The sequence below is a fragment of the Scomber scombrus genome, chromosome 15, assembly GCF_963691925.1.
Source record: "Scomber scombrus chromosome 15, fScoSco1.1, whole genome shotgun sequence".
In the NCBI taxonomy this organism is placed as follows: Eukaryota; Metazoa; Chordata; class Actinopteri; order Scombriformes; family Scombridae; genus Scomber; species Scomber scombrus.
The window spans coordinates 20,852,660-20,869,402 of record NC_084984.1 but is presented as its reverse complement, the minus strand read 5'-3'; the positions used below and the strand labels follow the sequence as shown (position 1 = coordinate 20,869,402).

Here is a 16,743-nt window from a genome sequence, read left to right as displayed (position 1 = left end):
AATTGAGATATCTAAGTGGAATGCAACCATTATCCATATTAGTGATTGTACCTGTGTTTTTCCTGCTATGTGAAATGGCAAAATGTCTACCATGAAATGGGTCTATTAGTTTCTTTGGAACACCTCCGGTCAGTTTTTTATATGTTTTTCCTCTATGCTACCTAGACTTAATCAACTCACACTCGTAGGGATTAAACAGTGTTAGATTCATGTTTAATTTAGCTCATAATGTTTGTGATATGTTTTTCCTCTCAACACATTTTCATGAAAAAAAGCTGTCATATCCACCAAATTAAGAAATACCGGAGAAGAATAACACGTGTTTAACAGAATGATTTTTAGTATTTCAAGCCACCATGTTATACAACCCCAGGGGAAAAAGCACACTATAATAAAGTAAACACTGCTTTGAAGCCCCTAATGTGTTGTAATGTCTCACCACATAGTGTCATGGCATGCTGGAAAATCCCAGAGTTCCTTGCATGAGAGGCCAGCTGGTCAGGCCCCAAAGCTGATTATTTTGGGAATGGGGGTGCAATGTGTGTGTGGGTGGGTGTGGGAGGAGGGGTGGGAGGGCTCATCTATACCTCAAGGCCTACTTCTCCCCAGGGGAAGTCAGACCAGTAGGAGGAAGAGTTGATCATATGATCATTTAACATAATATTTGAGGATATTATCTACATTTGTGCTTATTTTGTTGTAAAGAAACAAGTTTTTTGCAACAATGAACACGCAGTGCATTTTGTAATTTGAGTTGTCATACCAATGCTAACATGAACAGATCAAGAGGGATTACTGTAAGAAAAGATCATCAGACCATCAAGATGTGAAACCCCTAGGGAGGTTTATTTAATAACAGCTCTAAAATGTGGATTTACAGTTAATTTTTGCATGAGGATATATACAAAAACTCACCCTAGAATTAATGTAATCTTACTGTGTACCTCCCGGTCCGTCACAGCTTGCATCGATCTGCTCAATGTGCCATGTTGATGGACTTTGAAATAAGCTGTGGAAACTCCACAGAGTGACATTGACTCATGAGTCTGACAATCTGCAAGAACATCTGGTTGATGCAGCTGTAACTGTTATTACACTATCAACGCCCACAAATGAGACAGAGAATAAATGGGAGGTTCCCTCTTTCTCAATAAACCTACCCCCCCCCCCCCCAAAAAAAAAAAAAAAAAAAAAAAAAGTCAGATCTACACAAATCACACAAATGACCTGTTCTGGATTCAAAATGGCAAATTTCGCTGAAAGATGACAAGTTTGCACCACTGATTTATTTTCATTATTGTATGTCCATGTTGGTTCAAGTAGAAATTGGAAAGGTTATGAAGAGAAAGCAGCTGATCTTTTTCGTGTGCTTGTGTGTGTGAAGTGAGACCTTCTCAGTTGGAGGACTGAGACATTTTAGACTTCCTACTTCTGCAACAGACAAAGGCGTCTCAACTGTGCCAAAAAGGTACTCTCCAGTACAAATGTGTGTGCATGTCTGACTGAGTGAGACAGAGGCACATGTGTGTTTGCTCAGCTGACCCTGGATGACCTTGCTTTCCCATTCCCTCCCCTACTGTCATGAGTGGGCAGACACCAAATCACAGCTGACTGTTCAGCCCCCAAGGAACCATCACATCTGATTGCACCAAAGCATTGGTTTTGGAAAATGCTTTACAGTAATATGGTGCTGCATCCTGCAGTGAAAAGAACTGTTCAGCCACCAAAGAAAAAAATGTTCCCGTTTCTATCGAAGGACAGGATCATTTTGATATTTGACATCACATTACTAGTGTTTGAATGTGTTGTGTTTTTAACAGTATACATGATGAAACAATACATGCCTTAATTTTAATGAAGAAGCTTTTTTCAGACTCAGGAGAGTAGTTGTGCAATGTTAATACAGTATAGTAAAATACAAAGTAGGAATTTAGATTCAAAATTAGCCTCATGATCTTATTTAATTTAATTTATCATGAGCACAAACTTTCCCCAACTTGCACCAAATAACTTTTGTCTGACTGTAACCATATGTTTGGTATTCCACATGGACTATAGTCATAACAAATTCATGGAGGCAAAATTAAGAAAAATGTACTCAAAATGTGTTTTGTCAACGCAAAATAATAGCATATGAACAGAGGGAATGAGGTTGCTGAAGGAATAAAGTCATAATGGTAATATCCTTGACTAGTTTAAAATGTATTATTTTGTGATGTGAGAAAGAGAGATGTGATCATCTCCCAAAAACCCAAAAGAAGACAAATACACCACCAAACAACAAAATGGAAAGATGCATCACCAACAGCAGACTGTGAGTGTGGTTTGAGGTTTGAGGTTTGATTTTTTCTTGCACTTTCCTCTGCAGACATTTTAAAGAATTAAGCCGACGACACCTCCGTAAGACAACAACAGTTTCTGGCATCCCGGAACCACCTCCACACCCGCTGTCAGCGCTGATTAGACCCCTACACATCTACAATGCACTACCACCACCCTAGCATTACACCTACAGTAAGGCTTATGCTTGACACAGAATGTTTCGTATTCACAGTATGAGATCTTTGTGAAAGTTTAGGTGTTGAGTAGGTGGTGAAGATTTGTGCAAATATTTGGGGTTGACAAGGTTGCAGTGGGGTCGTCGAAGATCTGATTGTGCATTTCAAGCTTGGGTAAATAAGGAATTCATTAATGTATATGCATACGTTAATGTATGTGTCTGTGAGCTTACACAAGGAGCGTGGGAGGTGTCAGCAGGGTAAGCCAAAGGAATATCACACAGAAACCATCAGTGATTAAAGAATATAAATGCACCATGGAGCGTGAAAGAGATGCAGAAAAAAAAAGTAAACCAGACAGTAAAAGCTTGATGAGGGAAAAACTAGAGCAAAGAAAGAGAAAAACCACACTGAGAGAAAGAGACAGTGCAGTAAGTATTTTCCAAACACTAAGAAAGTTAAAGTCTATGTGTGAAGGTTAGAAATAAGGGGAAAAGGAGGATTGGAAGAGACATGGAGATCAAAGCCAAGATGCCATTGCATTTTACAGTTTTATGATTCCATAAATATAAATTTAACACATTTTGAGGGATCGTGATGCAATATTGTTTTATAGCTCTCACTATACAGGAAAAGCCTTAAAGGAAACAGCATGGAAAGAATATTTTACTTCATCACACATTTAACCAGAAAGCAGGAAAGAATAAATTATTATTGTGAGCTACAGTGTGAAGAATTGTGTGTTTGTGATGAAGATAAGAGTGTACAGTTTATACATTTTCGCATTTAAAGGGTGCCTCACACTATTCTGAAAGACTGAGTAAAGGGGCCTGTACGGACACATGTTAAGGGATCCAGAATGAGTGAAGAAGTGAAGAAACTTGCTAATGATTTGGTGTCATGCACATCAACAAAGGGCATCTTTGACCTCAGCCCTCACTGGCAATATCTTATGCAACAATAGAGATATGCCAGTGTAAATCTCACACCAGGCCGTACCCATATCCGCAGCAGGTGAACAGCCTCTGGCATGTTAGATTAAGGAGGGTAAGGAAAGGTCTCCTTTCAACAGCTTCTTACCAATGGAATATAAAAACAATATAAACTTATAAAAAGTCAGGAAATTTAGGAAATTTAGGTTTACATTTCCAAACATAGAATTAAATTTATTTTAAGAAAATTGTTTCAGACATTTGCATTTTCAAAAGTGGTTTTGCGTTGTTTAAATTAGTAATCCTAAACTACACTCTACTGAGACTACTGTCAACCACGGCAGAGGGATTAATCAGTGAAATTACCTTGTGAAAACCTGTAAAAGTTCTGTCAGTAGACAAATACATGTATGTAAGTACAGTAAGTAAAACTTATGTTGCCCTTTTAAGAACCAGGCTTACAAAGTGACTCACTATTATAACTAAATGAATGTAAGTGTATACCAAACAAATTGGAGCAAAGATGCATCAATAAAATACCTTTGATAATATATGAGATCTAAAACACTCAACAGAATTGGGTGATCTGACCTCCAGAGGGAGACTGTTCTGTAAAGCTCAGTCGCTCATCTTTAATGGAAAGATTGTAGGACTGTCCCGGTAACCTACAGTGGTTAAAACACACACCATGAGAGATTTTAGCTTTCTCTTTATTTTTCAGACAATTATTAACAGACCTTCATTAGAGCATCAATGATTGAACAGTGAATGGGCAGGTAAAAAATAATCCAATTCTAATCATTGGTAATATACAGTAAACATGTGCACACCCTTGTGGTAGAAGCCCCATTGGGAATTGTAGTTTTTAAGTAAGGGCATACAAATTGAAGCCATACTTATTATAGCGCACACAAAAAAGGGGGGTGGAACACAGTGAATATAGGAAAAACATATACAATCTGGAAGCACTTCATCGTAGTACCATAATTTCACCTCATAGCAAATAGGGCTTTGAAAGAGATCATGCAAGAGCCATCATAAATCAGATATTTATAGGAAAAAACATCTCAAAACAAAAATAGAACAAAGAGCTATGGATATGGGTATCAGGTGAGGGCCATCATGAACCATAGACCTCAAATTCTACACTAGAGATTACAGCACAACACTCATATCAAAATCCTCCTTGAAGCCCATAGGCTGAAGTGTATCTAAAGCTTCAATCCAATGGAGCTCCCTTTGGCATATTTTTCTTTCTATATCTCTCCCCCTTGACAATTCAATGCCCTGGAATCGTGAAGATGAGATAGAGTGGGTGAATCCATTGAAACGATGGGCAACAGGATAGTTCACATGATTATGTCTGATGGAGCTCTTCTGCTCACTAATCCTTTGTTAGTGAGCACAAATGATGGTATAATAGTAAACTACGTACACGAATGCTGAAACAAAAGATTAGTGAGCACATGGCTTTATTGTTAAAAAATGTTTATGACTTTTGAAATATTTAACACTAATAATTTGCAGAAACAATTAAATACTTAAATTCTTTAGATCGTCTAATCTTAACATAACATTGTATAAACCTTTAAACTGTATTAGTCTGATTCACAGATGTGGCACATGTAGATGTCACTGCCATCAGTGCAGGCCAGGACCGGCAAGACACACAAGACAGCTATACCTCCTTTGGTTTTGAATACCTCTCCAGGCATTTTTTTTCCTTTTCTGTAGAAACCTGCTTTACTTGGGAAGATGTTTTGTTCTGCTCCTCTGGTGAATTAAATTCTTCCTCCACACTCTCACCCTCATTTTCTTTTGTGTACTTCTTTCCTCTCTTCTTTACCATTGTCTCCTTTTCTGCAAATACCTTTCATTTTACTTGGGATATGGATGCCTTCTCCTGCTCTTCCTCAAGGGAATTCCTGAGTGGTGTGTCTCTAGGAATTGGTTCTCCTTCTTCCGGTCTTAGTTGTATTTCGGGACCCTGCTTTTAGAAATGGCCTCAGAGGTGAAAAGTCATCAAGGATCAAGGAAGATATACGTTTAAGGCGATGTAGGATGGTCCAGAAGCAGATGCAGTTGAGGCAAAGAAGGAAAATCCTGCAGCAGGCGCAGTGAAGGGCAACCCATTGATGGATGCAGTGAAGGCAAAGGGAGGGGGGGGGGGTGACCCAGTGGTAGACACAGTGGAGGCAAAGACGTAAGGCCCAGCTGCAGGCAAGGTGGAGGGTGTCCCGGAGATGGATGTGGTGGGAGAAAAAGGGGAAGCCCCAGCTGCAAGCATGATAAAGGCGATGGAGGATTGCCCAGCCACAGGCACAGTGGGGGCGATGGACACAGTGGAAGTTGGACCAGTGACTAATGTCTCAGGATTACGTGGACAGTCAGGACAGTGCAAAATCAACATCACTGAAAATTTCTCTGTTGAATGGCCAAATGCCTGTGCACCTGAAACCATCCTGGATATCTGATAGTGTGGCAGCTAATGGCGAAGATCCCTTACAATTTCTGGTATGTCGTAAATGGTCATGGTCGTTCCAGGATAACATGTCATCCAACTGTCATCCTCTTGAAAGGAACACACACTTGGCAGTCCAGTGGCTGCAACATGTGGGAACAGTGTGGAGAGTAGGAGAGGAGAATAATGTCAGCTCCCCAACAAGAGTCAATTCTTCGTCAGAACATGTGGAAGTTATGATTGTTGAGGATCATCAAGACCTTAGGTGTCTTAAAAGTGTGAAGGGACTGCACTCCCCAGTGCGTTCACTGCATATGCCACAAGTGTTCCACACTCTCCAGATGTTAGTGCCCCCACTTGTTTTTGGCCTCCTCTAGCAAGAAACCCTCTCCGGATTCTAACAGTGGTGACCCCCCTCTCATCCATATTTCAGATATCTTTGGCAGTGAAATGGTGTTTTTATACTACCTCTGTCAGATTAGTGAAAAACATGGACACATTTGTTTTGTTGAAGCTTGTTGCCCTAGCTAAGTTTGTGGCTATCTCAGGAAAAGGCTTGGGTACCTTTTCAGGAAACCATCTAACCAATCAGCATCCGCCACTCTGTGTTTTTCTCATGACTTGCCGTTGTGAGCCTTTACAAACCTGTATGAAAACATTTGTATAAATTAAAAAATAAAAATAAACTAAAATAAATAGTTCATGCTGCACAAATAATCATGAAGCATAATGAATTCATCAATCTATTGTCTTACCTCTTTGGGACTTAAACCATAATATAAGTCAGCAGCCCTGAGAAGGTACTCTGACATTACAGTCTCCTGCTCTGCAGTGAACACTTCACTTGCTGGCTGGTATCATTTGCTCACAGTAGGTGTGCCCTCACTCACTGTCAACGTCTCTCCTTCTTATTAATAAAGTGATATAAAGTCATATGACAGACACCACGTAACTTTGCAGCTACCGTCACTGACTTTCCCTGTGCAACTTCACTGGCTGCACTCTCAAACAGTGATTGTGGCTGGAGTCTTCTTGTGCCTGAATCTAGGCATACTGTAAAAAAAAAAAAAAAGAAAAAAAAAAACTAAATAAGCACTTCTTACAGGGTCAGATCTAGGACAATTTTGATGGGGGGACCAGGCTCGGGCACAGTCTCAGGAAGGGTGGCACATATAAAGAACATGTGAAAAGTAAAACAAAAGAAAATCAGATACACTGATCCACATACATTTCAACAGCTCAACATCATCAGAGAACATTAGGCAGTGTTGTCGGGAGTTTATTTCCACATATATGGCAAACAATACACATTTTTACCCTTAAAAAGGAAAGTATTTTAGCGGAGCTTAGCCTAAATCAACTTACCACAAGTCCAGAGTCAGAGTCCAGAGACTGTAGCGAAGTCCCGAGAAGTCTGCAGGGGCTCGTCTGGTGTTGCATTCCATTGCACAGAAGAAAATCACAAATGGGGGTGGCCAATCAAATTACAGAGGGGCTGTTGCCACCCCCAGCCAACATATTGGCTCTGCCCCTAAAGTGAACAAATCCTCTTTGCTTTTGCTGGTTCTCATACAATCAAACCACTTAAAATTCACCGTACAGACAAACTGACAATGAAAATAACTTTGCTTTTGCAGACATATATACAATATTAACATTTTCTGTCAATATGTTATATTATTTCAATACATATGAAACAGTATTACAATAAAAAATATTGATAAGCTACTTTACTAGAACAACTACTTGTTAATTTCCTAACAGAAGAGTATGTTAACACAGACAAAGAAGGTGCTTACACAGGGCCATTATGGCTGCCCCTCCGATCTTGCAGCCATGGTAAAATATTGTATGCTATCTAGCAACACTTATATTAGCATAGGTTGTTCATTTTCATTTTTAACCAATAACCTTGAGTTAAAAGTAATGTAAGAATAAGTTATCAGTCATTTAAACAGCAGTAAAAAAAAAAATACTGCACATCCAAAAAGTAACTTTCACACCTCAAAATCAATTTTTTTGTTAAAAATATCTGAAGAGGTGAAATGAACCTGCTTCTTCTCCACATGCAGAGAGAAAATCCTACTGAGCATGTGCAGAGTCACTGTCATCACTGTAGCCTGTTTCGGATTGGAGGAATTAAGTGTGTTTCAATTGACCTGCTTTTCAATTGCCCCTGGTTGTAGTATGAACACACATGGTCACAGTGCAAGACGGGCTGATTCTCACATTTTATATACATTTTCCTACCATACATTTTAATTTCACCTCCAAAATAACAATATGACAATAGTGACAGAATATTGAGAAATAATTTTATGGATGCTAATATTTCAATATTTTATTTCCTGATGGGTCCCAAAGTAAACCCAATAGTGAACACACAACAAGTTCACCTGCTCAGCTCATTTCTTTTACATAATCTCACTGATAATCTAGTTATTAATTTCAAAATATCACTATTATGACAGTATATAATTGTATTTAAAATATACATTTATTTTATGAATGATTTTAGATTGACACATCTCCATTCTCCAATTCATTTTGGGACTGTGGAACAGAACGCAGCATAAAAAGCAATTGCAGTGCTTTTTAAATGGCTGAGCATATGGTAAAGCTTCATCAGTAACAAGCCCCACGCACCCACTTATGTTGTCTCAAATATTCAGAAATGTAGTGCCGGGAGAGAGAGTAGTTTATTGGCACCATAAAGGCATTTGAGATACATTTGAGAGCTCTAACGACTCAGGAGTACTTTATTATCATTTTGGAGAAAGGAGTCCAACAGTGGGGTTCACCTGTGGAGGGTCTGTGATTGGAGAGACTTTACGCTTCACTCCGCCCCCCGGCGCGCTGCCCGCCTCCCCAAACCCAGAGCGCACACAGCTCCTCAGTACCTTCCTCTACCCTCCACATAACATGAGCTCTCATCTCTCTGAGCGGACACGTAACGATACAGATGGTTTCAATACGGTATCCCGCTTTATGCTGACCGAAACTGCTGTTGTTTAGGACAAATACCCCCCTTTAAGCGGTTGTGTGTTTTTGGATGCGCCATGCAATCACGCTGGTGGAGTTGTGGCATTCGGCTGGTGGCATGGACGTGGGTTTGGAGTCTGGCGTTGCTCGGAGCGTGGTGCATCCCCGCAAATGAAGGTAAAACATGTACATATTGTAGGTTACTTTTAGATTAATGAAACCGCTGTTACATAAATGGGCTTTACTTGGTACTGACAAGTGTGACCGGTTAAAGGTCCGTACCTCGGTGCACCAGACCATCGGTCCCCCGCGGGCGCTTCTGACGCTGATTGACAGAACTTGAGGTCTTCTATAATAGGCATTTGAACAGTTAATGTTTATGGACACTGTATCTTAAGTCTGTGTGTACACCCAATGACAATGTGCCCCGAAACGGTAAAAAAGGACCTTTGAACAGAACACGACTCTCTCCATATAACCAGTCGTTTGAGGACTTGGCTGCGCCGAGAGACGCACAGTGCGCTGCGAAACCACTGAATTAATCTTAAACATTTTCCTGTGGAGCTTTTGAGTGACTCATTATTACTGTTGAGTTGACAATGGCCTTAACACACTGTAATATAATATTGGAAATAGAGGGGGGGGAACACGATAGGAATTCACATTTCTTTCAGTTTTCTTTGTGGAAGAGTGAGTTTTAGCCTTTCCACTTACGAAATTTGACATTAGATCGATATTTCTCTTAATTTCATTTAATATATTTTAAGACTTAGTCTAGTCAGGTATTCTGTCTTTAAACAATGCAGATCAAACCCTTTTTAAACTCTTGATCCTGTTAACATGCCTGGCAACGCCGGCAGATGAGCTCATATAGTAGTCCCTTGAAGTAATTTACATTAGATATATTTCAAGATATTAACAGATACATTTAGTACCACTCATAATGTGGCTCAGTTATTCCCTTATGTGTGCAATATGATTCAAATATTAACAAATTCATTTTCATCCCAGCTAAACTAATGCACACCTCCATTCATCCCAACTAAATGTCAAATGTGGATATTTGTAAATTGGCTCAAAAACATATTTTATAGGATTAGAAATAAGTAAGTAAAAAAAAGTATGAAACAGTGTGTCATGTACTGTTCCCACGCTATTGTCTGCACACTGAGCAGCGATGTAATAGCTGGAGATGGATGCTATTGTTTAGGGCTATTAGATGGCATTGTCCGGGAAAGAGAGAACATTCATCAACCTGCTTATTCTTCACATGGCAGATTTATTTGGTCAAAGTTTAGATTCACAAAAGTGGTTCCCATTGTGTGGCCATGGCACTGCTGAAGGATCCTGGAGGGCTTTGCAGGGCATCCTTCGGTAACATATAAAACAGCTGAAGTTCACCAGTTTTAAAGATAGAATGTAAATGTCCTCCTGATTACACTGTTGCACAAAGAATTTGGGTATTTAGCTTATGTTTTTGTTTCTTATACTGGTCCAAATTACCCTGTAAGTTCCACAAAAGACTAAAACATTTACCTAAATCACTTGAGTTTTGGACTGAAAATCTAGCCAAAACAATGAGTCATGATGTTTATCTCCAGCACAGACTATAAACCTGCAGTAAAGTACTTGTTAAGGCCAAGCTTCATTGAGAATATTGTGAATCAATGGCAGACTGAATTATAACGTCTGTGTTTTGACTGCTGGTAATGAAGAGAGGGAGCAGTGTTCAAAAGCTCATTCATATTTCTCCCTCAGCGTTGTTAAAAACCTGTTTTACTTTCTTAGATGTGCTTTCTCTCTCTCTCTCTTTCTCTCTCCCTCTCTCATATTTGACTGGAAAAGTCATGATCTACTTAGCAAAAACACAACAATTCACCCATCAAGACGCATTTGCCAGAGGCTGCCATTCTACACTAATTTTTGATTAATTTGGCATATATTTGCATGGTGAGATCATACCATTGCATGCATAATTGGAGAGTGAAACATAATCAAAATAGCTGCTATTATCTCATAGGGCTAATGTATTGTAATTGAAAGGTTTTTTTCAGCTCACTGAAGACATCTTCAATGAATCATGGGGAACTTTGGCCACTTGCCCTTTGAATTTTTGTGTTAATATGACAGGAACGCCCTATCAGGCTACATGCTGAGGTTCTGCAGCATCATGTGTCCTCACATTACACAGCACACTTACATCATTCAGCATAAAAGATAACCATTTTCCAGATTTAAGACACATTTCTATTGCAACTAGATGCCAAATGTGTGCTCTGATGACGTGAACAGAGAAAAATCTTGATGCCTCCTTTATTATATTAACATTTTCGTAACAATGAGGAAAGTTTTCCTGCAGTGGAGTTCCACCGCTGATGAAAACAGTACCAGGTTGATTAATTTCCTCTGTTGAAACAAATCCATTCTTATTTAAATTGATCAATTTCTAAGAACATCTCGACGCATTACCAGATGCCTCACATCTGTTTTAGAGATTGTTACCGTACTCGATTAATAACAATATCTGACTAATGAGGGTGGTCTTTGGGGGGTGTGAGGCTACACATTAGTGAGTTTAAAACCCATCACTTTGCTTTTGTTGTTAATGGTGTTGATCAGCTGAGGATGGCAAATTTGCTGCATGTGGGTAAATTATATTAAATTGCATGGAAAAAAGTGCGTACTTGTGTGCGTGAGAGATAGAGGGAGAGAGAAAGAGAGAGAGAGAGAGAGGGAGAGGACATAAGCCTAGAGCGAACATGTAAATACCACAATCAAACATCCTGAGGCACAGACAGACAACAAGGGAAATGTGTTAAGGAAAGTAGATGCGACATACTTTAACCTTTGTTTTTTTTATTGCATTAAGGATCACGTAGGTCAAGTTTGCATTTTTAAAAATGCCAAAAATGTGAATCTAAAAATACATACGCCAGCAGCCTCTCCGATCAACTATTCAGTCACTTTTTTAAGGAGAATTTTATCAGCATTCCCCAAGCTGAATTTCTCCTACTCATCATACTTGCAACAACAACCTTCCAGTAATGTCACAAGATGAAACCACTTTGTGCATACACTGGTGATGACTTTTATTAATAAGTTCTGTAGATCATTGTCACAGCTGAGCTCTAGCTTGTTAGGTGCTTTGTTCCTTAGAGAGAGTGAAAGAGGTAACATATCCCTTATGATCTAGTTCAACATCACTTATCTCTTCTTTATGGCCTAATTAGTTGTCTGATCGACTCCTAAGGACATGTTTTATTATTCGCTGCAGAGCAGTGGAAACGGTAACACTAGAGTAGTGTGTTGGGAGGGGTTTGCGGCATGAGTGTGTCTCAGTTACTGAACTAGCTCTTGCCTCATATTTTGTTCCGTTTACCTCAACTTCACACTGCAGAAAGACTTTTTTTTTTTAATGGCTGTCCTTTTGTTTACATTGGGGCAGGGCTGCCATATGGATCAGCTGTTTTATAACATGGTTTATGGTAGCACATATAACTAGAAATATTGTACAGCTGGTTAAAGAGATGAATAGAGGTTTATGAGATTACATATTTAGATGATTGATAGCATTTTTTTTTTTTGTATTGATGTTACAATAGGAAACGTATCTAATCGATAGCTCTGCAGCATCAAGATGTAACACTTTGGAAATGTACCTTCAATACCCAGAAATCTTGTAGGGTTAAGACAGTAAGATGCCCACTCATCTGAAGCTTTATTGCAGCAGTTCTCAACCTGGTGTCGGGGGAGCCGCTGGGGTCCTTGGGGGGGTTACTGGGGATCCCCAGGAAAATGGAGAATATTTTAGTCATACTGTTCACCATTAATCTACCAATCCACAGTATAGACAGTTATAGAATAACTAAATCTTATCAGATGGGGATCCTTGAGACTACATCTTATCAAATACAGGTCTGTGACCTTAATTTGGGGGTACTTGACACTAAAAAGATTGAGAACCATTGCCTCATTAAACCCAAAGGGAGGAGAGAGGGAAAATATGAACTGTAATAATGTGGAGTACAGCCTCCTCTGTACTGAACAATCACTCACACACAGTTTTAATTTGTCAGTTCCTGTGGATCAAGAACATGCCTGATATAAAAAATGTGTTGCCATCCATGATTATTTTATGAGTAAATAAACACATTAAACTTATGGGAAAAAATGATGTGCAAACCATATTTTGAAGTGTTTTGCTCCCCTTTTTGTGAGTATGGTTACATATTTTTATCCCAAGATGTGTCAGCCCAGTGGGCCAAGTTAGGTAGATACCCATTAACTACAAAGCAGTTGCACTGTTTTGTACAGTTAAAATTGGACAGTGGCTAAAAACCTTGGACAAGAGTTCATGATATTTAGTAGGAATCTGCTCATCAAAGTTAGACTGGATCACATGTGCCAAGTGGGTTCACTGTGGATGATTTTGCAACCCAAAATAGGTTTAATGAAGCAGTAATCGTTCAAATGTATGTTTCTCGTGGAGCAGTCATTCTCTAGCACCTGGTTCGGGAATATTGATTGCCTTGAATTATTATTGGAGCACTCTTAATATTTTTCTCCTTGTTGGATGAAAATATGCTGGGTGCTCCATCACCATTAGATGCAAGCTTCACACTGAAGGAATAAGCAACAAAGGTACAAAAACACTAAAACCATCATTTAACAAATGGAACACCTGAGGCCGGTCCGTAAAATATTCCAGCTGGCATGTGACAAATACACCAGTGGTATGCTTCAATGTCTAGCTCCTAATCTGCTCCCTATGTGGAGACTAAAAGCTTTGGTAGCATGACAATGGATCATCCAACTGGACTTTCTCTTTTTATTGTTTAGAATACACACGTAGCAGGTGCAGAAGAGCCAAACGTTATCATAGGTGAGATAAAGAAAAGTGAACTCTGGCCTGACAAAGACCGAGTTGTCTTTATGGCATGTTGTGTCACCATATATTTATTGTTGTGATTCATGTAGTGTTTTATATGACATGCATAAGATTCATCAGTAAGTAACTAAGCCATACCATGCCTTGTTTCCTGGTCACAGTCAGCATGATAATAAGCAGGCCACCAGCTGTTGTGCCAAAGGTTGACAGATTTTGTGTGTTTTGAACTTACACTTTCAAATGTTGATAGTGTGGGACTCCTCTGTGCCACATCAACACCTTTCTTGCAAACCATACTCTTTCACTTTCATAAAGCATATCCAAGTGTACCAAAGACTCCTCTGTTAGCTCACAGATGACTGTGTGAGATGCACCTTTGAACATTTGCACTTTGTTGTAGAAGAAGCAGTTGGGCACACTGATACGAGCAGAACTTACAAGACTACTCTGTCACCAGCGCTGTGAGAGGAGATTGGGACATGTTTTGAGGAGTGGTCAGGTAATTGCACTTGACAGCTTTCAAGTGAGAGGCTGTGAGGGGAGGATTTTATTAGATCAGTTTCAGTTGAGAACTCTCTTAGAGGCACTGAATTGCTCGAATCAGTTCGGCAGCAGTTTTCTGTAAACAAGATGCACAGATTTGCAGTTCCACAAAGACTGTGAATGAATAATAGCTACTGTTGTTACCACAACACACTCCAGGCCATGTCAACTCATGACTCATGCTGTGACTTTTGGCGTTAAAACTGCTATGTGCTAAAACTCCTTTCAAATACTTACACTTCTTCGTTTAACACCACTGTGGGGTATTCACATGGAAAGTGATTTGATTCTGTCTGCCTATTAGAGAAGTTCAGAAAGGAAACAACAACTTATATCTGGGAACAATTCATTTTAAACTGGAGATTCTCTCTGACAGATCTCTACCAATAAAAACCCGGATACTGTCCTAAGATTTGGTCTGGGGAAAGGATCTCTACACACGAGATGCTGTTTTCTAAATCTCAAAGATTGAGATCAGGTTATGAGTCCAGATGGAGATCACTCTTTCATTGTGTGTGTTGGAAGCTGGGTTTCAGAATGCAATTCCTTAGTTATCTTCTTGGTTTTGTTTTGTTTTTTTTAATTGAAAAAAGGTATGTTTTTATCCGCCACTAAAGTATGTTCCTAATTGATGTATTTCCTTAAACTTCCTTACACCATCTATAAATTGTGATTTTCATCTTTAACAGTGAACCTGCTGGATTCTCGCTCTGTGATGGGAGACCTGGGATGGGTGGCCTACCCTAAGAATGGGGTGAGTATGATCATTACTGAGATAGATTTCAGTTTTTTAGCTGTTGTAGTGATGCCTAAATGCTCCGATGCATTATTTATTCATTTATTTTCCTTAATCTTGAAGGAAGATAGTTTTTTTCTGTTCAGTAGAGGTACATGTGATGTGATGTAATGAAGCTTAAGTTTCCTTCTCCTTGCTGGGTTTCAAAAGTTTATTAAATATAGAAACTGGGTTTAGTTAGTGAACTCACTCTCTCGATGTGATGAATGACACTTGAAACTTTATTATTTTACAATGAAGTACAGGAACCGGTAAGGTAAGGTTAAAGGTCATTTAATTTCCAAGAACTCTAGCTTCATTATCGGAGTAAATTGAATTCATGAATAAGATATTGTAAGTCACCATGGAATACATTATTCTCAAACCAGGAATTGAATTTCCATTTCCAAGTATTCCCAGGGTGGTGGCTAATTAGAGAGTGGCTTACAAGAGTTGTAAAATAGTTATTTCATGTTATTATATATTGCATTTTCATGAAAAAGAAATGGTGTTTAAAATGTATTCTAAAGTTTCCCCACTACAAGTGAGACAGGAGTTCACAAGTAAACCTGCTACCTCTCCAGAGAAACATTTTAATCCCCCAACCTCAGGGGGATTGATAGTGCTGTGGTAGGTTTAAACAGGAATTCATTTATGGATCCATTTGATCCGCATGGAAAATCTCTCATACAGTCACAACTCCTGTTTTGCAATATGCAGCTGTACACGTCGGACCAACAGTGCTGACCGTGGCGTTTTCTCAGCACCGGGTATTCAAATCACGGCCCACTCTGTGACTGCATGTAGATGGGGGAGATAGTGCTGACAAAAGCAGCCATAACCATAATCATATTAATGAAGATGTGATTATGGTGTGCGCTTTCTACAATGCAGCTGCATAGAAAAGTGCATTCAGGTTAGATGGAGGGAAAGAAAATGAAAGACGTGATGATGTTAGGATCTCAAAATGACTTCCTCTTTTATTAGCTGTTGTGTTTTTATTTGGTTATGATTTAAAGTGATTCATTTATTTTTCTATTTAACTTGAAACTTGCCTAAGACTGAAAATAAATAAAATCTATTGCCTGTTGGGCATTTATTAGATAACAGACACAGTCGCTGTTGGTCATTACAGTTCGTATCGTGTTCACTATTTTTAGAGTGGAGCCTAATCTGCTGCATACTCTATGCACGTGCAAACACACACACACACACACACACACCGACACACACACACACACACACACACACACACACACACACACACACACACACACACACACACACACACACACACACACACACGCACACACATGTTCACACTTGGCAACAGCAGTCCTCTATGACTAAATAAGATGTTGAGGAGGCACAGAAGTTTTTTTTTTTTGGCCTCATAGCCCAGATGGTTTGCTTCATCCCTCGTTTTCTTCTCCTCCACCCCCTCCATCCCCATCATCGCCTCTCCTTTCGTTCGCAACTCCTTTTCTGGCACGGCCCTCATTCCACCCATCTTTCCTCATCCCCATCTTTCCTTGTTTGTCTCCTTATGCCTCTTTTCTCTCTCCTCCTTCTTGTCATCCGTTTATCTCATTATCTTCTCTCTGCCCCATTTCTGTATTTTTCTTCCAAAGCTTCCAATGTGCTTTGAAACTTCATGAAAGCAA

General features: G+C 39.4%; 1 protein-coding gene across 1 annotated transcript in view; it reads left to right on the top strand.

Annotated features, from left to right (window-relative positions):
- Positions 1-8,950: 8,950 nt before the first annotated feature.
- The window catches only part of LOC133995580 (ephrin type-A receptor 5), a 62,906-nt gene continuing 55,113 nt past the window's right edge, over positions 8,951-16,743 (top strand). Inside the window, exons 1-2 of the mRNA XM_062435041.1 lie at positions 8,951-9,050; positions 14,994-15,058. Of these exons, the coding sequence (XP_062291025.1) occupies positions 8,951-9,050; positions 14,994-15,058 (165 nt within the window). The remainder of the gene's footprint in view (positions 9,051-14,993; positions 15,059-16,743) is intronic.